This window comes from Dasypus novemcinctus, chromosome 12, assembly GCF_030445035.2.
Source record: "Dasypus novemcinctus isolate mDasNov1 chromosome 12, mDasNov1.1.hap2, whole genome shotgun sequence".
Taxonomy (NCBI): Eukaryota; Metazoa; Chordata; class Mammalia; order Cingulata; family Dasypodidae; genus Dasypus; species Dasypus novemcinctus.
In genome coordinates this window covers 101,922,821-101,948,247 of record NC_080684.1, presented here as the reverse complement: position 1 = coordinate 101,948,247, position 25,427 = coordinate 101,922,821, and the positions used below count along the sequence as shown (strand labels likewise).

At 49.3% G+C, this 25,427-nt stretch overlaps 2 protein-coding genes across 4 annotated transcripts in view; both read right to left on the bottom strand.

Annotated features, from left to right (window-relative positions):
• SREBF2 (sterol regulatory element binding transcription factor 2) overlaps positions 1-18,510 on the bottom strand; it is a 61,964-nt gene extending 43,454 nt beyond the window's left edge. Inside the window, exon 1 of the mRNA XM_004484134.4 lies at positions 18,197-18,510. Coding sequence (XP_004484191.2) covers positions 18,197-18,284 — 88 coding nt within the window. The 5' untranslated portion in view covers positions 18,285-18,510. The remainder of the gene's footprint in view (positions 1-18,196) is intronic.
• Positions 18,511-19,999: 1,489 nt separating this feature from the next.
• The window catches only part of CCDC134 (coiled-coil domain containing 134), a 32,865-nt gene continuing 27,437 nt past the window's right edge, over positions 20,000-25,427 (bottom strand). For all 3 annotated transcript variants that reach the window (XM_004484135.4, XM_071219070.1, XM_004484136.3), the window contains one exon: positions 20,000-24,368. In XM_004484135.4, the coding sequence (XP_004484192.1) occupies positions 24,243-24,368 (126 nt within the window). In that variant the 3' untranslated portion in view covers positions 20,000-24,242. The remainder of the gene's footprint in view (positions 24,369-25,427) is intronic.

Below are 25,427 nucleotides of genomic sequence, written 5' to 3'. Positions count from 1 at the left end.
TACTTTCAAGTGCTTCTCTTATGTCTTGTGTTCCACAAAATGCATGGACCAAATCTATCCCCTGTACCTCTTGAAGCACGAAGTACCCTGGAACTTAAAAAAGAAATCTGTACTGATTCACCGAAATGCTCTTAAAAGCAACTTCCATGCAGTGTATAAAAATGGTAATCATATTTTCTGAACTGAAATTGGGAGGGACACAATGGGACAGGATAGTTTTAAAATCTAGATTATCCTGGCAACTGTGGACAACTTTACGGAATTTCTGCAAGTTTCCAATTTTGGTGAAGAAGGTGTCTAAATGCAAAAAGATTTAATTCCTCAAACTTGTGGTAAGCACCTACCGTGTGCCAGCACCTGGAATACAGAAATGACACAAGTCCTTGACCTCAAGGAGTTGGTGGAACTGACACATTACAGTCTGTGGTGATTGTCAGGGCGGATGGGACAAGAAGCCACAGGGAACATAACCTTCCTGACTCTAGCAGGTTAGGATGCAAGGTGCCCTCTAAGCCAGGGAGCCTCACAGCAAAGGCTCGGAGGCCACGACCTGTGTGGCGGGCAGCTGGAAAGGCTAGGCAGGTAGTCAGGGGCCAGATCAGGAACTTGGCCTTTCTCCTAATAAAAGAAGGAAAACCTGCAGCAGGCTGTCTGACAATGCTCTAGGAAGGAGGGCCCCTCCAGCTCAGCAGGTACCCACTCTGGTTTGTACAGGGCAGCTGTGGCCCTGCAGAGCCACGAGATCATCATGAACTAATTAGGAAATACTCTGAGGGAAAACCTAAGAGGTAAATTCTCACTTGAGAGGAGACCATTAGAATGGCTGAAACAAAAATTCAGAAAGTTGATGAAGAGTTTTGAATGTTGAAAAGAGAAAATTCCAAATATGTATGGAACACTGAAAAATGACCGATGGTGTGAAAGGGGCCACCTCACAGAGGCCCATAAGAAGGAGAGCGGCAAAGCATTACATTAAGGGACAAGAGCAAGAGGTCAAAGAACTAAGCCAAGAAGTAACTGCAAGGCCAAACCAAATGGGGATTTTGAAGTTTAAATTCTAAGAAAACTGGCAGAACTGGCTCTGCCAGTAATACGTCCAGCACATTATAAAATATATTTGATTCTTTCACTGTTCTTTTTGTTTTTAAAATATAACTTTAAATCTGAAAAGGAGAATATCTACAGGTTAAATTCTAATTTGATCCTTGATTTAATAAAAGCCAATGGTCACATTGCTGATGTTTAAAAGCAAAAATGGGGAAGCGGATGTGGCTCAAATGATAAGGCCCCTGCTACCCTATGGGAGGACCCAGGTTCGATCCCTGGGGTCTCCTGGTGAAAAAGGAGGAGAGAAAGCGTGCCCACGTGGTGAGACAAGTGCCTGCATTGTAAGCTGAGTGCCCACGTGAGTGCCCGCATGGTGAGCCAGTACCCGTGTGGCGAGCCTACTGCCTGCACAAAGTGAGTCACACAGCAGAGACCAGGAACTGGGGTGGCGCAATTGACAGGGAAACTCTCTCCCAATCAGAGGCCCCAGGATCGAATCATGGTGAATCCTAGAAGAGAAAGATGAGAAGAGAGGACAAAAAGAGAAATAGATATAGAGGATAACACAGCGAATAGATACAGACAGCAAAAACAGTGGGGTAGGGGAGGGGGAGGAGAAGAAAATAAAAAATAAAAATAAAAGCAAAAACAACTGAATGACAAAGTTAGTAAACTTTTTCTTTTAACTTTCAAAGTTGTTTTATTATGGAAAGTCTCAAACATACAAAGGTAGAAGGACTAGTATAATAAACTTCATTTATACAATATTAACAATTTTCAACATGTTGCCAATCAATCTTGTTTTATATACTATCCCCTTTTTTGGACACCATATTGTTTACTGCAATTACTTTTTTTTTTTTAAGATTTATTTTTTAATTATCTATTTCTCCCCCCCAGTTGTCTGTTCTCTGTGTCTATTTGCTGCGTGTTCTTCTTTGTCCACTTCTGTTGTTGCCAGCGGCACAGGAATCTGTTTCTTTTTGTTGCATCATCTTGCTGCCTCAGCTCTCCATGTGTGCAGCACCATTCCTGGGCAGGCTGCACTTTCTTTCACGCTGGGCAGCTCTCCTTACGGGGTGCAATCCTTGCGTGTAGGGCTCCCCTATGTGGGGGACACACCTGCGTGGCATGGCACTCCTTGCACGCATCAGCACTGTGTGTGGGCCAGCTCCACACGGGTCAAGGAGGCCTGGGGTTTTAACTGCGGACCTCCCATGTGGTAGACGGATGCCCTATCCACTGGGGCCAAATCTGCTTCCCTGTAATTACTTTAGTAGTCTGTAAATCTAATAGACAAGGGTTAAAAAAAAATCCACAATTCCAGTATCATACCTAACAAAATTTACATTAATTCTATAATGCCATCTAATATACAATCTCTGTTCAATTTCTCTGATTTCCTCAAAAATACGTATTTTATACTTCTTGTCAAAATCAGAAAACTAGGTTCACATACTGCATTTAGCTGACATGAATAAGTCATAAGTATCTTCTAATCTATGAAACTTTCCCCCTCCCCTCCTTTAGCCATTTACTTGTTGAAGACAGTGGTTCATTTGTCCTATAGCATTTTCTCATGCCAGATTTTGCTGACTGCATCCTTGTTCAACCCATTAATCCAACGACTTGTTCTTCTATCAGAATAAACTTTTTTTCTGATTAAGCAACATATCTTTTATTTAAAATAAGTTATATAAGGTGATTATGACTAATTAAATTCATTCAAATTGATTCATTGTGGACAATATGACAATAGTTACCACTGATACCTACTACGTATTTTACATCAAACCCATGAGACCAGTATTATTATTCTATCTTACAAGCAAGGGAACTAAGGTTCAAAGAGATTCAAGGTCCCCCATATAAACTACAAAGTAGCTGAGCCGGAATTTGAATTCAGGTTCCTGTCTAGGTTTGTCTGAGGGTCTCCTCTATGCACATTTCCTCCCTCCCCAAAACAAACATTTCTTAGATTTTACATTTACACTCCTCACAACTATGGAGACATATGCAAAATGGATCTGGAGTGACAATAAAGTAAGGTGGGGGAAGCGGGCTTGGCCCAGTGGTTAGGGCGTCCACCTACCACATGGGAGGTCCGCAGTTCAAACCCCGGGCCTCCTTGACCCGTGTGTAGGTGGCCCATGTGCAGTGCTGATGCGCGCAAGGAGTGCGCCCCGTAAGGAGAGCCGCCCAGCGCAAAGGAGAGTGCAGCCTGCCCAGGAATGGTGCCGCACACAGGGAGAGCTGACACAGAAAGATGATGCAACAAAATGACACAGATTCGCGGTGCCTCTGATAAGGATAGAAGCAGACACAGCAGAACACACAGCGAATGAACATAGAGAGCAGACAATGGGGGGGGGAAGGGGAGAGAAATGGAAAAAAAAAAAGTAAGCTGAATGTGTGGGGCTGGGGGAGTACATATGTAATCCACCTTATTGCTTTCAATATTAATTTCAATACTCATGGGAGAAGAAAAATCCCAGGGTAAGAACGACTATCATGGAACTGGCTAGGCGGGGAAATGAGGAGAGACAGTTTTGCCAGTCTGTTTGTATTTCAAAAGCACACCTTCCTACCTAAATTAAATTATTCCCTAAATGAGAACTTCTACCTTGACGAGACACTTCTTTCTAGAACAGTCTGTTTTTATTTTTATATTTTACTAAGAACCAATAAAGATATCCCTTAAGACATGCATTTGACAAACATTAACTGAGATGTTACTCTGTGCCAAATACAAAAATAAATGCCCTCAAGAGGCTCATGTCTTGATGGAGGAAAACTGTGTAGACATCTGCCAGTGCCAGGTGCTAAGTGTTAACATGATAGAGAAAGGTATAAGGCACCAGAGGAACCTGTTGGAATATGTTGTTTTAAAAGCTTTGTTTCTTACCTGCCCCCCCCACCCCCCCACTATTTACCTCCTGTTTGTATGGATGTGTACATGTCTAGGTAAAAGTTTAGACTTGATTTTTTTTTTAAACAAGAAAATAACTTCTTAGCACTGTCAATCCGTTGTTTTTGCTTTTAGCATCTTGCTAGGTACTTTCATGTGTTACATAATTTTTAAAAATCACCCTGTGAACTGGATGTTTCAAGCACTCTTTTAAATGAATTAGTATATGTAATCCACTAAAACAGTGCCTGGCACGTAGAAAGTGCTTGAAAAGTGGTGTTGATGGTGATTATTACCAGGAAGAAGCTAGTCCACAGGGGGTGACCTGCTCAGTCTCAGGAAGGTAGGCAGGTAAGCAGGCAAGCAGAAGGCAGAGGCAGGAACCTCCCGCTCCCTCTAAACTCTGGGCTCTTTTCACCATCACTCTGCTCCAGAAGTGACCCCAACTGGCCACTGGCCAGCAGGGTACTTCCTCTCAGTCCTCACTGTGGCTGCCTGCCTCATGGTAGCTGGGCTCTAGAAGGCTCTAGAAGGCTGCCGTCAACGACCAAATGCTGCACCACGAGTTCCCACTGATGGACGACCCTCTGCCCCAGCCTCCAATCTTAACACCAAATCGAGTCACTACATTCTTCGCACCCCACGTTTGAAAGTGTCCCCATCTTATTCCATTTATAACTTTGAAATGCCCACTTTAAGAAAGAGGTAAAGCCTAGACTCTGAGAACAAAAATTAAAGAGGGAAAAACAAGCCAATTTGTAGTAGCAATAATAGAAAGAGCATCAAGAATTGTTAACACTTATTGCTCTAAGTACCATCAATTGTGCTAAGCACACCATTTCCCAGGGGTAGACTCCATTGATACTTCCACTACATAGACAAGGGAAATGAGGACCAGAGAGGTTAAGTATTTGTCCAACGTCACCCAGTCAGCAAGTGACAGGGCTGGGACAGGCATGAGCTCTTAGCCACCACACAATACAGAGGCTGTGGAATTTTCGTCACATGGATATCACCAAGCAGAGCCTGGCATTGAGCAGATGCTTGGTAAGCACTTCGTTCATGCCCAGGCGAAAGGAACACCCCAAGCTCTGAAGGGGAAGGATGCGTCATCCCAGGTGTCTCCTGCATTTCCTGGCTCTTCATTTGCTCCTGCCCTTGTTGTTCTCTTTGCTGTTCTCCTGAAATAGGAGACAAGGTTGAGCAAGATGTGGAGAGTGAGACTCCAAGGAACCAATTCTGCCTGATCCTGTTCTGCAGGACAGCCCTGTATTACGAGGACAGGTAACTGTCCACAAAGTTAGGCACAAGCCACTTCTCCTCCTGGGGCAGAGTCTATGCAGCAGGGGACCTCAACCTTCTCAGTCCTTGAACGAGTCAGGCAAAAAAAAAAAGACCCCAATAAACCCCCACCTTACTCTTCCACTCATTAACACATTCCCAAATCTCCCTAAGAACAAGGAGAAAAATAACACTCGCAAAGCAGATTTTTTAAGTCATGCTCTAAACAGCCATTTAGTACCTGCCTATACTATGTACCACATGCGGGAGCTGGAGGATCCTATAAATGCCTCATGTGGGACCCAGCACTGAGCAATCTCAGAGAAGACAGGGACTCCATAAACCATGACAAGGGTAAGAACAGACAAGGGCCTCACAAAGGTAGGGCTGTCAGAGTAAAGAAAGGACCAGCCCATGCTGGCAGGCAGTGAAAGCTGAGCCTAGAAGAATAAAAGGGGTTTTATGAGTTAGTGAGAGGGAAGGGTATTGCAAAGGAAACCATGTGAGCAAAACCACAGCACAGGAGCTGCCCAGCAAGTGAAGGGGACACAGAGCCAAGTGGAGGAGCTGGGCTGCTGACAGTTACATTGTCAAAGGCCCTACTGCCACTCTAGGCACTGGGTTTTTATTTTGGAGGCAAGGAGAGGCACAGACCAGGCAGGGGACTCTTTGCCACTTTCGTATTGTCTGTCTATCTAAGCCTCTTTCCATTAGCACCCTGATCTTCCTTTTGGCAAACCCCACTGGGAGTCTGGAGGGAATGACACAGGAAGCAGGGACAACTCGAGATCATGGCAGTGGGGTCCTACCCAGCAGCTCCTGGGCTCCTTCTCAAGAGCTGCAGAGTCTGCTTTGGCTCTGGTCCACTCTCCAAGCCTGGCAGTGAGGACACTAGTCCAGTCAACTCCCTTTCTGTTCGAGCCAGCTAGAGATAATGCTGCTTTATTGCCAAAAACCCTGACTGATACAGAACAATAAAGCAGGAGAGGGACCTGATCAAATCTGAATTTGAAAAAGATAGCAACACAGTTTTCAAGAGTCTGCAAGTCACCTGAATACCCAAGGACCAGGTGTGGTCTACCTCAAAACGGCTGTTCACTCAGCCTAGAACGCAGTTCCTCTCTCCCTCCACCCCCTTCAAGCTTAAGACCTCAGCTTAAAAGTCACCTTCTCAAATTAACACATAGTTTATACACCTTCTTGAAAAAAGGCTACCTCCCAAGCCGTGGTCTCTGATGCTGACTTCTCTGCTATTTTGGTACCCCTCCAGGACACCATCTTAGACCTCCCAAATTCAGATTTTTGGAGGTACACTCTGGTGGGGTTCTCAGGCACATGACAGTTGGAAAAGTTCTGTCTGATACTGTACTCTGCCACACTGAATTACATGTTTCTAGAACAAGCCATATGATTCCCAACTTTGGCCCAATCTCATCAAAACAAACACCCTGCTTGCCCCCTATTTGACCTTCTGAAATTCTGCTTACCCTTCACAATTAAGGCCTGAATCGTGACGTCCCCATGAGGATTTTCCTAATTTCCTTCCTTTGTGCTCCAAAAATGTAGTGCCTGCTCCTCTGTCGTGGCCCCTGTTGCTTTGTATTATGATTGGTTGTTTACATGTAGTCAGTTCTCTGAAAGTCGTGAAAAGGTTTGATTCATCTTTGACACCCCAAAGAATCTAGCACTATGCCATGAATACAGTGGATACTCATTCATGCTGAACTGGATTGAACCAATGATTTTGAAATAAATTTTAAAAACTTCTGATCTGGGCAGGGGCTCCTAGAAAGACAGGCTTTCCAAGTGAGGACATCTTCCCAAATCAGGCCATCCCAGGCATAGGGTCCCAGGTTGGAAGGTCCAAGCTCAACTCCTGACCTTACTCGATCAGCGTGGGACAACTTGGGCAAGTAATTTAATCTGTTTTAGTGTCTTCATCTGCAAAAGGGGCATAAAAAAAAATCAAGGATCTACCTTACCACACTGTGAGGAAGAGCCACTGTACCAAAAGGACTTTTGTAAAGCATAGGGATGCATAGAAGCATCAGCACTTAGGAAGAAGCATTGTTTCCCCTTGCAGCTATGGGACAGCGAGGGCCTGGGCTGAGCAGGCACCAGCTTAAAAACCGATTTCACACATCTGGTTCAGCAGCTCAGAATTTCATCACTGTTTCCAACAAGACTCTGAACCCAACAGACCTGTTTCACAGGACAGCATGCGGGAGTCAGATTGGAAGGGGACATTTAGACACATACTCATTAGCAATCCCAAAGGCCTGAGAGATTCAGCAAGAGCTGTTTTCCAGTTTCCAGCCACTGATGGTTTAGCTCAGTTAGGATTCACTGCCCCAGGGAGTCTTACCTTAGCTGCCCAGGCTCAGGGACTCTGCCACCTTTAACCTCTTGAGGCCTGTGGCCCAGAAAGGGAACCCTTCCCCCGCACTCACCGACCACTCCTGTGTCCTGCCCACCAAAAGCCCCCTCAAAAGGAAAAAATAAACATTCCAAAACTGTATTCTAAAAAAGGCCCCTTTATCCTACCACGACTCAACCTGCCAAGTGAAGTTCCTCATTCTTTTTCAGACAGAGCCAGAAGAGAACGTTAGTTCCTGTTCCCTTCCTTTGCTGTGCGTCAGCTCATATAATTCTAGAAGCACCTTGATCCTCCCCACTTTGCAGAGGAAACCAGGGCTCAAGAAGGGCTGGTGGCCCAGAGCACGTTGTTTCAAGAGGCCTGCATGATGAGCACATGATCCAGCGAGCGGAGGATCCAGGTCTCCCCTGCTTTGGAGCCCACCACACCACCCAGCACTCTCCTTAGAGGCCCACTTACAACACGGGGTACGGCACAGGGGAGAGGAAAAACACACGGGTTTTGAAGCTTTTGGACACACCTGGATTTAGGTCACCATGCCACCACTTACTAGTTGTGAGATTAGGGCCTCAGTTTCTTCATGTGCAGCATACAGCAGAATAGGAGTTAAGGTTAAAAAACAAAAGCAATGTAAGTAAAGGGCATGGAATGACACCCAGTACCCACAGCTATGCAAACTCTGTGGGCGCAGGGATCCTGTTCACCTTGTCACCGCTGTACCTAGCGTTGGGCACAAAACAGGCCCTGCATTGGGAAGAGTTGTAGCTCCGTGCCTGAGCGCCTGCCTCCCACATACGAGATCTCAGGTTCAATCACCAAGTACCTCCTAAAACAAACAAACAAAAAACGAAACAAAATAAAAACAAAAAGCAGACCCTGCGTGAAGACCTGAAAGGAGCAAACAATTAATGGGCTATTACTGCAGGTCTGGCCAGACAGTGTTGGGCATGGAGAGAGCACTGCCCACACAGTGATTTCAAAACCTGGCTAAGGATGGAAAAGAGGAGGACCGAGTGACGTTGACACATTCACCTAGAGAACACCAACGTACTTAGGAGTAAATGACAATGTGTTTGTATAGGAACAAGAGGAAAAGGTTCAGAACTCATTATCAAATACATGCACACAGAGGAGGATTAAATACAATGGGAAGCAGCTATCACATCACAAGTTGAGGTCCAGCCCTGCCCAAGAAATAAACAGAGAGTCCACCCAACAAGCCCAGAGAAACTATCAATATTGGGTTTTTAAAAACTTCAAAGGAAAGAATTGAGAAAGGAGGCTGTTCAAAACAAAAGGGCATTTCCTAAAATAGCTGCAGATTTTGATGAAAAAAAAAAAAAAAATGAAGAAACTTCCAGTACACCACTCACAGTGATGGAAAGCCCCCAAAGAAATTTTATGCCAGGAAGTACTGAAATTCCGAGGCAGCAAGGACTGCCACCACCATGAAACCATACGTAAAGAAAATCTAACAAAAGATTCCCAATGAAACAATGTAAAGCAAGAAAACATTTTCTGAGTTTCCCAAAGTGGAGGGCTGAAAATCAGCAGGCTGTACCTTAGGGAGCAATTTTAAAAGTGAAGGGAGAAGAGAGAAGACAAATAAACCAGATGGAAGATGGCTCTAAGAAGGCAAGGGCAGCATAAGGATGAAACAAGCTGGCTCTCAGAAAAGTTGGGTGAGGAGCCAGGACAGAGGGTTCTGGGAGGTAAGGGTGGCATCAGCTCTAAACTGACAGAAGTGTGGCAAAGAAACAGGCTGAATAAAGGGACTGAAGATTTCAAAGTGGACTCTGCTGGTGAGGCAGTGGGCAAATGGGCCTCCCACACTGCTGGGAGTGTAACTTTCACATCCATTCTGTGGAGAGCAGTTTGGCAGGACAAATAAATGTACACAGAGCCTGAAGGGACTGTCCGTTCCTGCCCCTTTCCTTTCACATGTGTTTTTGCTTTTTAAAGACTTATTTTTAATTTATTCCGCCCCCCTTCTCGCCTTCCCCCACTCCCACAGTTGTCTACGCTCTGTGTCCATTCACTGTGTGTTCTTCTGTGACCGCTGTGTGTTCTTCTGTGACCGCTTCTTCTATCCTTATCAGCGGCACGGGAATCTGTGTTTGTTTTTGTTGCGTCATCTTCCTGTGTCAGCTCTCCATGTGTGCGGCACCATTCTTGGGCAGGCTGCACTTTCTTTCGTGCTGGGCGGCTCTCCTTACGGGGCTCACTCCTTGCGCGTGGGGCTCCCCTACGCGTGGACACCCCTGCGTGGCAGGGCACTCCTTGTGCGCATCAGTACCGCGCGTGGGCCAGCTCCACACGGGTCAAGGAGACCGGGGGTTTGAACCGCGGACCTCCCATGTGGTAGGCGGATGCCCTAACCACTGAGCCAAGTCTGCTTCCCTCACATGTTTTTATCTCACCTAATTCTTACTCCTGTAGCCATCACCATCCACTCTGACCCTACAATACCTCTTCTGATGATTTGCATGTCTGATGTGAATTTACAAGGTTATTCACTGCAGCTAAAGACTAGAAACACCCTCAAATGTTCCGTAAGGGGCTGGAGGAATAAATTACAGTGCATCCATACAATGGGAAACCATGTAGCAGTGACAAAGTCTGAACCAATCTCTAAAGTACATTGCTGCGGGGGCAGGCAAGACCGGCAAGGTGCAGGACAGGGCTTCTAGGATGCTACTTTTCTGTGTAAAAATAAAAAGGGGCGCAAAAATTAAAAATTCATACTATTTGCTTGTATTTGCTTTAAGTGGGTTTTAAAGGAAGTAAAAGAAACTAAAAAATGAATTACTTGTGAGGAGGTGGAGTAGTGGGACCTACCACAGGTGGCCAGGGTCATGAGCAAACTTTCACAGTACCCTTTTAGAGTTCTTATTTTGAACTGTATAGATGCATTACCTTTTTAAAATATAAAAATATTTTCCAAGTTGTAATTCCCAACCATTACAATAACCTGTAGGTGGAAATGAAAGTGCCACGAGCTGGCAGCGTGTAAGGGCTGTACCACAGCACTTGACTTGGCAACTTGGTTCTTTAAGGAAAACACAGCAACTCCAAAGTGCTGGTTCATAAGTGTTTAGAACGATAGTACTTACATTCATGAAAACCTGCAAGGACTCAAATGCTCAACAGAGACGTGAATAGGCCAGTGTTTGCCTGTTCAGAAGGCTCTCGTTGGGTTATGTGGCCAGTAATATATGGTCCCTCAGCTATTTCAACAAGCCTGTGAGTGAAAATGTCAAGAAAATTGGTGTGTACGTTAATAAAGTTCAGACAGGAATCAAGGAGGATCTAAACAATTTGGTTTTCAACAAGTTCTACTGGAATAAATTTGCTTAGGCACTTCGAAAAATGATGAAATTGGTGAAAAGATCTAATCAGTAGAGAAGCAAATATATACTTTTTTAAAATGCCAAGACAGGAGCCCAGTATGAGAACTCTAGAAAAGTCAGTTCAGGGAGAGGCATCAGCACCACTGGGTGTGCCAGCGGAAAATGTTTGTCAAGGGCGAGGCCAAACACCGAGGAAGGAGATACCAAAAGGGACTCTGGTCTGGTGGTCCAAGCACCTCCAGAAAGCATGCCCCAGAAATGTGCCGGGGTGAGACCAGGAGCTAAAAACGGTGGGGAATAAATAAGCTGTGGGCGCCAACAGCTCTTTCAATTCAAACGCTAGCCACCGAGTGTCAAAATAAAGCTTGCGTCTTTAAAAAGGTATACGTGGGGTAAAATTAGACCTGTGCTTCACCTCGCTGGGCAGATCTTCCGAGTGTGACTCACCAGAGCCACTGGAAGCCCCTCCCGCCAGCCTCTCCCCACCACCTCTCCCTCCCAACCTTCTCAGCGATTCCACACCCAGACCCGGAGCCCACCCCACCCCTGGACTTGCAGTGCTTTTCCTTTCTTCCCTGACCTATTCAGGGCCAGGTACAGCCAGGGGAAGCAGTCAGGGTGAGGGGGTGGACCGCTTCGGGAGGAAGTGTGACCTTCACCCCTTACCTCAGTCCCTGCAGCTGGGGTGTCCCCTTCCCAGTCAGGAACTTTCAGCTAGTTCCCCATCTCAGGGCCACCTGACTCTCAGCTCCCCACCCCCTCACACCTACCAAACCCATGCTTCATGTACTAAGCACTGTACTGTTTTCTGTCTAACCTTCACAACAGAAGGAAAGGATAGGCATTTTTACTCTCATGAGGTAGATAAGAAAACTGAGGTCTGAGGTCTGTCTGACTCAAAGGACCAGATCTTTCCACGACTCCTGATATTCCACCTTCCTGTGCTTCCCTCCTAGCCAAACCCTCTGCCCCAGCACACCTGGGCAGGTGTGACCTCCGAGGCCAACCCCTGTCCATCTACTTTGTCCACCCCTAGGTTGCCAAGTGCTGCTGAAGCAGAGAAAAGGGGAATCAAGCTGTCCAGTACCCCTTTGACCCAATCTCTTGTTAGCACCCCCTTTCACAGCCCCTGACTTCAGGTCCAGACCATTTCCATCTTCAAAAGTCCCCAATTCCACGTAGGTCTTGTGCTCCACTAAGGTGATCTAGGCTGCTGGAATGCTCTTGTTTCACACTCTCTTCTCTATCACAAATTTTTCTTTATGTTCTTCCACTCTCTCTGCTTCCTTCCTATCTCTAAGGTAAAGGCATTCCTACTCCCTTTACAAATCTGATCGTGACATCTCACAGCCTAAATTCCCTCTCAGCATCCCATTATGTGAAAAATAAAATGCAAGCACAGTGCAGGGCATGCCCTGTTGTTTCCCAAAGTGGGGGGCAACTGTCATGGGGCACACAAGTTGATTTTAATGAGGACAAAAATATTTTATTAATTAATTGTAATGTGTATTTGAAGGTTATATAATTAGAGTGTCAAATTGGTGATTTCACAGATAGTACTGCTTAGGACAGACTAAATTTATTTAAGTAAAGAAAGAGAGTTGATGTAAAAAGAAATGCCAAATAGAAATAGTATGACGATCTAAATACACATGTTTACCACTGCTTCCTTCTGAAACTACAGATAAAATTTTTAAAGGTGTAAATTCACAAAGACAAAGAAAATCACAGAGCAGATGACAAGAGGATAGCAGGTGAAAAATGTCAACAAAATTCAGAAGATGAAAGGGGCTCAGACAAATGGTAACTGATTTAGCAGCCCAAAGATGAAAGTGACTCTTGGCCAGGAGATGCTGGCAGAGGCCCAAGTCAGTGCCACAGGAAGATTCAGTTATTGAAAGTTCCCCCGCAGGCTGGGGTGCTGGGTGGGGCTAACACCTGGAGGGCTGGATGCAGGCAGGTATCAGGCACAGCAAGTACTCCAGCAAGGGAGGGACACTGAATGACAGCCAAGTCCTACCAGGCATTTAAGTCATCATAGAATTTACACAACCAAGGACAGAGAATATCTTAAAGCTTCCAGAGGAGAAAACAGGTCACACACAAAGGATCAGGAATCCAAATGGTATCTCAATCACTAGAAGCTGGAGGCCAATTAGACAATGCCTAGTAATCCTAAAGTCAGTGAACCTACCCAGTTAGTAAGATTAGAATATAGACGTTTTCAGACAGGAGAGTCCTCAAAAAAATTCACCTACATTGTACTCTTTCTCAGGACGTCACTGGAGCATGTGCTCCATTGAAACAAGGGAGTCGAAAACCAAGAATGAGGGAACAGGAGCTTCAACCCTGAAGAGGGGTCGAGGGGGCCTCCAAGATGATGGTGAAGGGTGATCCCAGGTAAAAAAGCAGATCTAGCCAACAACCATCATAAGGGCAAAAAGAGGGAGGGCTCCAGGAGAGACATCACAAGGAGGCATACAAGGAACTGACCACCACCCTGGGTTTCTGTCAGAAGATTTTGGACTGAATTAGTTTCAGGAACATGGATACTAAGCAAGTGGATAAGAAGGACTATTATAAATCCTAGGAAACTACTACACACACACACACAGTACAGGATCTACCCCCAGAGAAATGAAAACACATGTTCACACAGAGACCAGTACACAAATGTTCATAGCAGCTTTCATTCATAACAGCCAAAAAGTGGAAATAGCCCAAATGTCCATCAACTAATGACTGAATAAACAACATGTGGTCTATCCATACAAAGGGATACTTTGCTACAACATGTATAAACCTCAAAAGCATTATGCCAAGTGAAAGAAGTCACTCAAAAAGTGCCATATATTGCATGATTCCATTTGTACATAATGTCCAGAAGAGGCAAATTCATAAAGACAGAAACACTGAAAATTTTCAATGGAATTTCATTGAAAAACTTCCTCAGCATCCCCAAAAAGAATGGCTGCCTCTACCTGCCCCTCACTCGCTCCCGACTCTTTCACGGTTAACCTTCCCTCACCTGACTGCTTTGTCAGAAGTCAACCTCCTAATCCCAAAATCCTGACATCTTCCACCGCCTTGCTGTCTTCTGCAGCACCGTCTCCATCACCCACTAACCTCTGCCAAAAGCTCACCTCCCTTTGTTCACTTCACTCTCCTAATCTGACCTCCTGGTTTTCTTTTCCTTTCACCTCCATCCCCAATTCATCAACAGTGAACTCTCAATCTCTACCTCCATTTTGACTTCTCCTCCTTCCTACAAATGACCTCTGGGGCACCTCAACTTCAGTCCTTTTGAAAGAGAAGTTTTCATTATCTCCTCAAACCAGCTCTTCTTGTAGACTTCTGTACTCTCCCAACGCCCCAGGCTCAAAGCCTTTAAGGGATGTTGGAATTCCACCTCTGCTCTGCCTCCAGGGCCAAGCATTCAACCAGGCCAGGTCCTTTCCAGTAAGTGTCTTGTACCAGAGGCACTTCCTACCTAAATTTCCAGTCACCCTCCTAGTAGCATCACCTTATACCAGGAGGGCTGCAGTTCTTTAACTGGTTTCCCTGACCTTCTCCACAATTGAATTTTCTTAAAACCCACTGTTAATGTGTCATCACCCTACTCAAAAATCTTCAGTAATCGCTGCCCCCCTGCCCCCACCATTCCACAAATATCTGCATCTGGTATGAAGACCCTACTCACCTTTTTGGCTCCAACTCCCCTTTTAGACTTTATCTTTTACTGTTTTCTCACACATACTGTACATTTCAAGAAGTCAGTTATTTTTAAGGTAGCTTAGTCCTTCTGTTCCACATGTTTGTTCATGCTGTTCCTGCTACCCAATCTTTTGGGCCCTGTAAAGAGGCCACCTCCATGACCGTGCCTTTCCTGATTCCAGTGGAAGAGGATCCCTCTTCTCTGCCCTTCCAGAAGACCTGGTTTATACAGGGCACAAGGCCCTTTCTCCTGACAGAGATATCTACCACAAAAGGAAGTACTCTAGCTAGTCTGTCACAAGAGATCTGTGGCCTAGAGACCAACTAGTACAGGTGCTTTGTAGGGCCTATAGTACTTTTCAAAAAAAAAAAAATTGAGCCAACATTTAAAAATCTGGTTATTTTGTATGAAAATCCAGAGTCAGGTATCTTTTGAAAAACAATGATATTTGCCACAATCCCAGTCACTCTACATGATCCTATTTTATTTTCTTCATCATTCATTACTCCCTGCCAAAATTGTTCTTTTCTTTATTTAGCTTGTGTTTTCTCCCTTGAGAATCTGGGATCCCTAGGAGAGGAGACCTTTGTCAGTCTTGTTCAAAGCTATCATGGGTACACTTAGAAGCCACTTAAGAGATGTGCCGAGTGAGAGAATGGATGTGGCCTCCTCTGGTGCACACCTCCAAGGGTACAAATGGGCTGGAGCAGGGTAGACACTGCTGAGCAGAGCACACTACAGCATCACCAGGAGGTTGGTGTGACACAAAGGAAGGCAGAGAAGTACATGACCTTTGGAGTGTATGTAACTCAGTGGCTGAGCGCTTGCTTTCCATATATGAGGTCCTGGGTTCAATCCCCAGTACCTCCTAAAGAAAAAAAAAAAAGAAGTACATGGTCTCAGTGAAGGCTGGGCTCTGAAGGCAGACCAGAGGTGGAATTCTAAGGTGGCAAGTATCCTCAATCCACCGCCCCCCAACACACACACACAAAGGAAACCTCTGCACTTCCACCCAGAGTCTCTCCTCTTCCCACCTGACTGGCTCGAGAAAGCATTTGAGCTGGCAACCCCTGACCTAATCCAATCCCAAGGATTATGTCCTACCCAACCTCAGGTCCTTGGATTCATTGAAGCATCCATTCCGCCAGTAATTAGTGTGAGAAGTCTCTCTAGGCCAGGCACTCTTTTAGGCATGTGCAATACAGTTGTGAACAAACCAAAGGATTCCTGCCCTCGTGGAGCTGATTCTTTGTGGAGGGGTAAGTAAGGAGGGACACCTGCATCTGTAGATGACTGGCCTTCAGCCTGACCAGCCCTTCTTGCCCAACAAGGTCCACATCAAGGGTCTCCTCCTTGGTGCCCTTCCTGGCAAGCCAGTTGTTACCAGCTCTCTCCACACTGACTTTCCCTTACTCCCCTGCACTGGGTAATTGTAAGTTGTCCTCTTCTTAGCACTGCAGTTTTACTGTTACTCCTCTGAAGCTCCAGGGGGGCCATAAGTGTCTATCTTCCCTGTCTTTCACGTTCCCTACAGCTCAGAAATCACAGCCAGCACCTGAATACTTGTTGACCATTTGAAGATAGGGAACCATTCTTCCCAAACCTGGTATGGGACCTGGGTAGTCACTGAATCGCTGTGAAAGTTTCCAGAGTATATATTTTACTCAGAAATCTGTAGGGATGAGGTTAACACTTAACTAGTAGTTTAGTTAACACATTACAAATTAAGACAAACGGGGATTGATTATGGAGTAAGAGTGCAAAATACGGATGACTTTCTTTTTGTGAGCTTGCTGGTGGACAGCAGTGGATACACTTCTTATTGGCTGTGTAACCTTGGACAAATTACCCAAGTTAATGAATAGCCCTGGGCCTCAGTTCCCGGATCTGTGAGAGGGATGATGGTATATGATGTACTTCTCTACCTGAGAGGGTTGTTGTGAGGCTAGTAAGTGCTCAAAATATGTTAGCTCTTCTTAGGCTCCCAAGGAACCCCCTCCTCCATTTGCTAACATGTCTCTTTAGGGAGAATGCTTCAGTGGGAGTGTCTCCACGAGGCTCCAGTTAAGGGTCTTACCACACTGCCTACACGACCAAACAGAAGGGCAAGGATTGACCATGGCGAGAAATGTTACAGAAGCAAAATGGGAAATGCATTCTTCTCGGTTAGCGGCGGCAACTTATATCTTCCCCCAGAAGAGAATCTCCTGCAGTCTGTTTCTTCATCTGCACAACGTGGGGATAACCATCCTAGCTGCCTCGCAGGGCTGCAGAGAGATCCTGGACTTTAGCACTTTGTAAAGTGAGCAGCACAACCCATCTGTGAGGTACTGCTTAAGAGTGTGGGTTCTGGATTCTCCACGGCAGGGGTTCTTAACCAGGGGTCCGTGAGCTTGAATAGAAATCCAGAAAAACACATTATTCTTGTGGGGACATGTTGGGGCGGGTGTGACACATTTATTAAATAATACACAGTGGAGTGTGGACTTAGTAAGGGGTCCATGGAACAAAAAAGGTTAAGAACCCCTGCTCTAAGGTGAGTGACTTTGGACAAATTAACATCTCCTGGCCTCAGTCTCCTGTAAAATGGGGAATAAGAACATCTATCTCACAGGATTACTGCGAGGAATAAGCTAAGTAATACGAAGTGTTACAGGTCTAGGGCATCAGAAGAGCTCAACTATTCAGAGTTACTATAATTACTAACCCACTCCTTGGACTCCTCACCCTCAACAGTGGAATCCTAATCAACATTGCCCAGGAGCCAGCAGACCCCTGCTCCGGCCCCATAACCACTGGGTGACCTTGGGCAAGTCGCTGATCCTCTCCAAACCTTGGTTCCCATGGCCACAGGATGAGGGCATTCCAAGAAGGGATCCCTGGGCTCCTACCAGCTCTGCCACTCCGCTGTTAAGCCTCCGGAACAAAGGCCTCCCGCTCCCCAACCTGTACCCGAGGGACCACAACCCCAAACTCCTGCTGCTCAGATCCCTTTGCAGCGCGACAGTAGGAGCGCCCGGGTCTGCCTCCCGGAGAGAAGCGTCCTCTGCCGCCACCGCTCGCTTCAGCAGCAACTTGCTTCTCAACTAAAGTTTTCCCGAGCGCCCGGCGACCCCGCGGGGTCCCGGAATCCCAAAGCCGCCCCCGCGGCCGGGCGGAGAGTGACAGGCGCGCCGCGTGGGCCCGGGGCGGCATGGAGGGCGGCGGCGCGCTCTCCTCAGGCCGCTCTCCGCGGGATCCCGCGATGCCCCCGGCCCCGCGCTCCCGGCCCACGATCCTCGCCCCGCCCCGGCCCCCGCGGCCCCCGCGGCCTCCAGGAGCGAAACGGAGCGGCCGGCCGGGGTTCCCCCGCGCAGCGCGGGGAAGGGTTGGGGACCGCCGAGGACGGCCGGCGACCGCGCGCCCCGCTCTTCCCGCGCGAGCCCGGGCTGCCGGGGGTCGGCGCACGCGCACCCGCGCGCGCCGCGTAACCCCTTCCTCCCCGCGCGCCCCCGCACTCCCACCCACCCCGCGCTCACCGTCGATGTCCCCCAGGGTCAGCTCGTCGCCCAGCTCCGTGAGGGTCTCCATGGTCTCCAGCACGCCCAGCTCGCCGCTCTCCTCCATCGCCCGGCTCGGCGCAGAGGTCCCCCGGCCGTCCCGCTCAGGGAGATGCGGAGGCGGTGCCGCCGCCACCGCCCATGACACTCCACAGCCCCCGCCCGGCACCGCCTCACCGGCCCTTGCCAGCCGCCGCCATGTTTGCGCTGCGCCCGAGCGCCGCGCCGGAGGGGCGGGGCGGGAATCCCCCGCCCCAACCCGCGCCCTCTGCGGCCCCGCCCCCAGGCCGCGCGCCCCCTTGTTTGTTGTCAATGGGACCAGGCTTGTCGCGGCCAATCGGCGCGCGAAGCGGCGCGTGGGGTGATGGTGCGTCAGCGATCAGCAGCTCTGATTTGCATGGCGCAGCCCCGCCCTCCACGGCCGTGCAGCCAATGGGAAGAGTAGCCGGCTTGGCTTCAGCCCAACCTCCTTCCCCGAGTTTAAGGGAGCCGCGCCCTTTTCCGATGGGTACACTATCCAAGGGCCTCCCGCCAGCGACCGGGGATTGAAGGGTTAATGCACCACCTTCCACCCGCCCCTCACACACACACACTCCCGCGGGCCGCCCCCGGCGCCGGCAGTGAACACATTACGTCATCTTCCCAGCTGCGCAGACCCCGGACTCCCTGGGAATGCGGGAGGTAGCAAACGTGGCCTCCCCCGGCACGTGGACAGCCGAAGAGTCTGGAGCCCATCCAGGGCACGTTACTTCCAACCACCTTACAGTGGCGGCATCGGAGTCTTGACGGAGGCGGTGAATTGCCCAAGTGCAGTCAGCGGCTCGCTCCAGCAGGTCTCGAGCCGGCACCTCGGACCCACTGGTAGACCATTTAAACGAGGCGGGGGACCAGCAATAATGCTTTGAAAAAGTTCCGCAGGGATCTTTGCCACGCACGGATCCCACTCCTTCAGGCAGCTGGTCATACGATAAGCAATTTAAAGGTGCAGGCGTCTAGGAATTCACCCCAGGGAATGAAAGTGCTCAAAGAATATGCGCAAGTACGTATATTCTGAAAGGCTCATCGCACGGTCCTCTGAAATTGGGAAAAACAGGGACGTCCAGAAGGGATTGGATAAATAGATCACGTCCACACACAATAGAATACCATCATTAAAAATTATGTGCAGGGAGCAGATGTGGCTCAAGCAGTTGGGTGCCTGCCTCCCACACGGGAGGTCTGGTTCCCTTACCTTATAAAGAAACAAACAGACAAGGAGCATGCCCACAACGAGCTGAAGAGGGAGCCATCTCAGGGTTGCCGGGGACGGGGAATTATGTACATCAACGTGTATTTCTTGACAAGAAAAGACTTTGACAATGTATTATTGTTACCTGGAAAAGTCAGCTTCTTGCCAGTGTGTAAGGCAGCTTGATTTAGAGCTGAAGACCTCAGGCACATCCCCATCCCACAGGGCATGACTGCAGCTGATTCTGTAACTCCAAGCCTCAGTTTTGTCATATGTAAAACAGACTTAAAGGAGAACTCCCTTGTGAAGCTTAAATTAGGTTATTCACACATTTCATTTGATAATATTTATTGAATATCTCTGTTGCAGGCAAACAGAAACAGTTCCTGCCCTCTGAAAGCTTCCAGTCTAAAGAGGGGAAGCCGACACTAAACAAGTCAACATAAAAATTAACAGTGATGGGACACTCGGTCAAGGAAGAGTAACGGGTGGGATGAAACGGTTCCAAGGGACCTGACTTGGGTGGACTTGGAAAAAGACTCTGAAGAAATGACTTTTTAAAAAAAAATTTTAAACTTTATTTTGTACATTTCATAATTTAAAATATAAACAATTAAAAATAGAGTTGAATAAAAACATACATTTCTCAATTGAATGTTCTGGATACATACAAAAAATTTTTTTGAACCATACAGTATGTTACGCAATATATTTGGGTCATTTGTCCTTATGTGTCTGGCATGTCCATGTTGTCATATGCTTTACGACTTCATTTGGAGAAATGACATTTAAGATGAAACCTAAGATGGTGAGAACTGGTGTAGCCAGTGAAGTAACAGACATGGGCAAAGGCCCTGAGGCATGAGGCCTGGCACTGTAAGTGCTCGCACAAGGTGGCTTTTGTAACAGAAAAAACGTGGATCTGTGTGCTCGCATGAAGAGCAAAAAAGGTTGGCAGGCCCATCCGACTGTACTGTGGGGTGAATTTTACTTTCTTCTTGGTATTTCAGTATTGCTTAAATTGCTTTTTATACCGAACACATATAACTAATAAACTTCCTTGTTTTTGAGGGAACAGAGACAGGAACATTCACCTCATTGTTCAGACTCAGGGGAGTTGGTGTTGACTATAACAGGCACACTCTGAAAGAAAAAGAGAACCTGGATGGGCCCTGGAGCCTCTCAGGGGCTTCACAGGGCCCCGCACGCAGGAGTGATTCTGCTGGCTGGCAGCATGCAGCCGTGGCTCCCACCCTGCAGCCTCGGGACCCCTTGCAGACTTGCAGGACTCCTGGTCCAGAGCACCAGGAGTCCTGCCCAGAGGCAGTGGCGCCTAGCCAAGTGGCCCAAGGAAGTGCGAATGAAGGCTCAGGGGACATGGTAAAAGGGCAGCCGCTAGACCCAGCCTCATCAGGTCACTGAACTTCGATGCCAGTTTCCCTCCAGCCCTGGATCCCCCCTAACTGAAGAGCTCCCCCAGCTGATTCCTTGCGCTGGTGGAGGAGAGGCTCTGAGGCTGGCTCTGAGGAGTGGCACAGCCTAAGGCAGGTCACGGCCCTGGACCTCGGTTCCTCACCTGCAAGGGGGGAACTGGAGTAGGTGACCAGTCAGTCCAGGCATTCCATGGATTGGACAGCGATTCGGGGTCACAGAAGAGAACGTTCCATGTGGTTTTTCATTCAATACCATGGACCCCTTCCCCTTTAGGTCTCTGCTCACATGCCTCTCCCCCAACCCGACCAACCCTTCAGGTTTCAGTTCAGGCGTCCCTTCCTCCAGGAAGACTTCCAGGTGGATTAAGAGTACATATCCCATTTTCTGACACAGAGACAGAGATGTGGGTAGGGCGTGGGAAATAAGTTTGGTTACGGCCTAGTTGCCAGCTGCTTCGGGGTCTTAGATGATGCAGCTACCCAAGAAGAAAAGAGCACAGAGGAGAGACAAGCCAAAAAAAAAAAGCCTTCATCTAAAACACAGGTGAGAAAAGAGGAATCAGGAAAAGCAAGCAGGCTCAGAGAGCCAGGAGCAGGACAACGCTGCCCAGAAGCCTGGGAGGGCCATCAGTCATCCCATCAGTCATCCCAGGACAAGAGAACCTTCAATATCCCCTCCTGGGGGCAATGGTAAGGGAGGGTGGAGGTGGGCGGGCTGGGAGAAGGAGGGAGAAGGCTCTGGATACAGGGAGGTCTGGCCCACTTTTCCTACAATGCAGAAACCAGCTCTGGTTAATTAAAGCATAAAAAGAAGTTCTTACAGAGTGGTTCTCAATGCAGGGCGGGAGCAGCAATTCTGCAGGCATTTCTGGTTGGCATACAGGGGTTGCTGTGCCGCTAAACATCCTGCAGTGCACAGAACGCCCTCCACTCCCCTTCCACAGAACAAGCGATCCTTCCCAAAATGTCAGTGGCGCACTGTTGAGAAACTGCTCTAAAGGATATCCGCGTGCCTGGAGTTTCAGCACAGAAACGTCCCAGACCACACTGAAAACACCTACGCTGCCATTGTGGGCACTCCTGACACTGGGCACTGGACTGGCCGCTAGAGCCGCCCCCTACAGGCCAGTGCATCTGGGCTCCAGTCATGTTTCTGAATCCTCACAGCAGGCAGGAGGCTGGACAGCCTTTCCAGCTGCTGGGGTGGAAGGGGGTGGGCTCTGCCTGCAGTAAGACCCCTAAGGCAGGGTTCTGGGAACAGATGACCATGGCAACCAATGATGACAGCAAGGGGAGGAGAGGGGCAAGCAGGGCGGTTGTGTGTGTCTAATGGGGAAACCCGGGGCCACTGAGGGTAGAAAGGAAAGAATCACCCAAGATGGGGAGAGGCTGAAGGGGGAGGGGGAAGGGGGAGGGTGGTACCAGAGGGGCAGGTTGAGGCTGGGCCCTCCCTTTGGCTCTGTGCACGGTAGGGCACTCAGCACATCCAGAGGATGGTGGAATAAAGAGCCATCCGAGGGTACCTGTCACTGAGAAGTCACTTAAATCCCAGGCCAGTAGATGGCTTCCGGGCACCCCCTGCCTCCACAGCCCCACGGGCTTTTCTTTTATTCTCTGTACCTGGTGGTAGGTGCTATCATCCCAGTGTGAGATGGAGAACCTGAGGAGCTGAGTGACAAGAGAAGTGCTGGTTCTGATGACAAGAGCTGGGTCACAGAGCTGAGGCTGGTCCCAGGTGGCCCAGGTCTCCCCTCACACTCAACTGCCTCCCTTGTCACTTTGCAGAGCCCCACTGTGCTTCACAGGATGGGAGTCCCGCTGGTGGCAGAACCCCTGGTCACTCAGTAGGATGTCCAGTCAAAGCTGGAGCCTTCAACCTCTGCTCAGGTTCCTCCAGGACCGAGCCACCCGCCCACCCCACCAGAAAGCCAGGTCCACTGCCAAGCAGCCTGATGCTGAGAGCCCTTCCTCCATAAAGGGGAAGGCTCGGCACCGTCCCTGTGAAGCCAGCAACCACGGCCACTCTCCAGGGAGACCCCAAAGAGGGCAGCGAACTATCCGGTCCTGCCCCAGGGTAGAGCCACCTGCTGGCACCAGGACAGGATGACTGGTTAGACAGCTAACCCAGGGGCTCATGCCCTTTCTCACAGTACAGCCTTTTATTTCATGGGCTCCAGCATCCGTCACCTCACCCACCCTCACAGAACAGCAGCTGGGGTCGCGTGGGGTTGAGGTGGGCAGGCAAATCTGAGGAAGGAGTCCCGGCACCCGGCCCTGCCTCTCCTGCCTGCGGAGGGGGACCAGGCGGCTGGTGGGCAGCTGTGGTGGGAAAACCTCTCCAGACCTCCTCCCAGCTCCCCACACCTCACTCTCTTCTGGCTGCTTCTTGTCCCCTAATTTCTGGTAGCTCCTGAATGAATGATGTTGCAGGATGTTCTGGCCCCTTCCAGGAGGTGTTCCTGAGGCCTGGTTTCCCCTTGTTGCCCTAGAAATGTGTATTCTGGGAGAGGTGCCAGGAGGGAGGATGGCCAGGCCAGCCTCAGAGAACCAGGTTAGGGCTGGGCAGGGGGCTCAGGTACCACCAAATCTGTTTCACCAGTAAAGCCGCATCATAGGGAGGAAAGGGATGGGCCAGGTGACTCAGCGAGTCTGAGGGGCTGAGACAAGATTCAGGTCTCCCCTAGGCTTGGGGGAGGAGGAGGGAGGCCAAAGAGGCAGAGCTAGAATTCCCACCACGGTCCCCCCTCCTCTGCCTGGGGGGCACGGCTGAAGAGAAACCTGGCTGCCTCCTCAGGGCTAACTCCCTCAGCAGCTGCCCTACCCTGTAGCTTCAGGCTGCTGCTTGCATGGGATGGAGCTCAGCCCTGCAGAGCTGCGGCCTGGCCCCCTCAGCCCCTCTCCAGTCTGAGGGCCCCTGTCCCTCACACCAGGCCCTCGCCACCTGCCTACCGGAGGGGCTGGCGGCTCCCTGAGGCCTAAACCAACCTCGGTCAGTCCAGAGGGTTTGCCGGCTTTTATTGTCTCTGCAGAGGGGCTGGGCCTGTGCTGGGCAGTCCAGTGTGGCACCTTTGGATGAGGCACAGAGCCTGGTTCTGCTGCCCCCCACGGCCAGCAATCCCAGCCCATCAGGAGGCCCAGCCCAGGGTTCTCCTGCCTCCCCCACAGGTCTCCACAGGGCCGGGGCTGCAGGACAATATCCTCTGAAGTCTGCCTCGGCAGCCCCTCCATGGCTCTGGGGCGCAGTCCCTTCAGCCAGGGCTCAGACCCGGTGCCCCAGGCGCTGAGCGTCGCAGCCTCCCCACCTCGCCAGGCCGCCGCCTGATTGGCCTCTTCCTGGCCCCTTGAACCCTACCCTGCGCCAGGGCTATAACTCGGATTGGGATCTTGAGATCCGTGGGCCTTTGCGGATCTCCTTCCGCTTCTCCTCCTTTTTCCGGCGTTTCTCTTCTTCTTTCAGGGCCTTCTGGAAAGGGTCGGTGCTGGGGATGAGCTGAGGGGAAGAGCAGAGCAGTCTGTTCAGTTGTTGGTCCTGGGCCAGGCCCCCAGCAGGTGTGGGGACAGGAAGGGAGCTCCAACATGTAGGTAGTTAAATGGAGTGGGGAAAACTGCTGAATGGGTCTTGAAAGACAAGTTGGAGTTTGCTGAGCAAACCAGGAGGAAAGAAAGAGACATTCAGGTGGGGCAGATGCCGAGGCGTCAACCTGCAGGGGCATCTGAGAAACAAGAAACAGAATTCTCCCCCAGAGCAAAGGGGGCTGAGGGCCCAAAACACCACGCCAGGGCACCCTGCCTGCCACACCTCCAAGGGGTCACCAACCATAGGGCAGGGTCTGGGCAAGGGGTGGACACAGAAAATAGGGTGGGTCAGAAGTCAAAACAGCAGACCCTGAAAATGAGGTGGGAGAGCACAGACGACGGTGTCCGGGCTCCCAGGCTTCCCTGGGGGCAGCGTGTGCTGAAGCCCGGGGGAGCAGGGGTGGGAGGCAGGAAGGACCTCAGCCGGGGCACTCTCCAGCAGCACCCCTGTAGCCTCTTTGCTCCTTGCTCTGCTCCCCACAGACTGTTGCTTCTCTCATGCCGATCGGGCCAATCACCCCTCAAATTCACACCTCCACACCTCAATGCCCACCTGATTTCTCTGCTAGGATGCCCCAAAGATGCCCCCAAGCTCAGCCTGCTCTAGCTCCCCAAACCTAGCCCTCTTCCAGCACCATCCTGATGAGGAGTGTGCGTGCACCCAGCCCCGGCGAGCAGGGCAGAGGAGACCTTCCTGCACCCCAAGTCCACTGCCAAGGCCGGCTTGCCTAACCTCCGTCTCTACCATTCTCACCATCTCCCAAGGTCTCCCCACTTCACTCTGGTCCCTCACAAGCCATTCTCACCGCAGCCAGAGCTCTTTTCAAAATGGAAACCTGGGGAATGCAACTGCAAACCAAAGTAGACTTACTATTATTGTAATAAGAGAAGAACGTGTAACATTGATATAAAGATAGTGGTTACCAGAGGTTCGGGGTTGGAGAAGGAATAGATGGAAATTAGGGCATTTTTA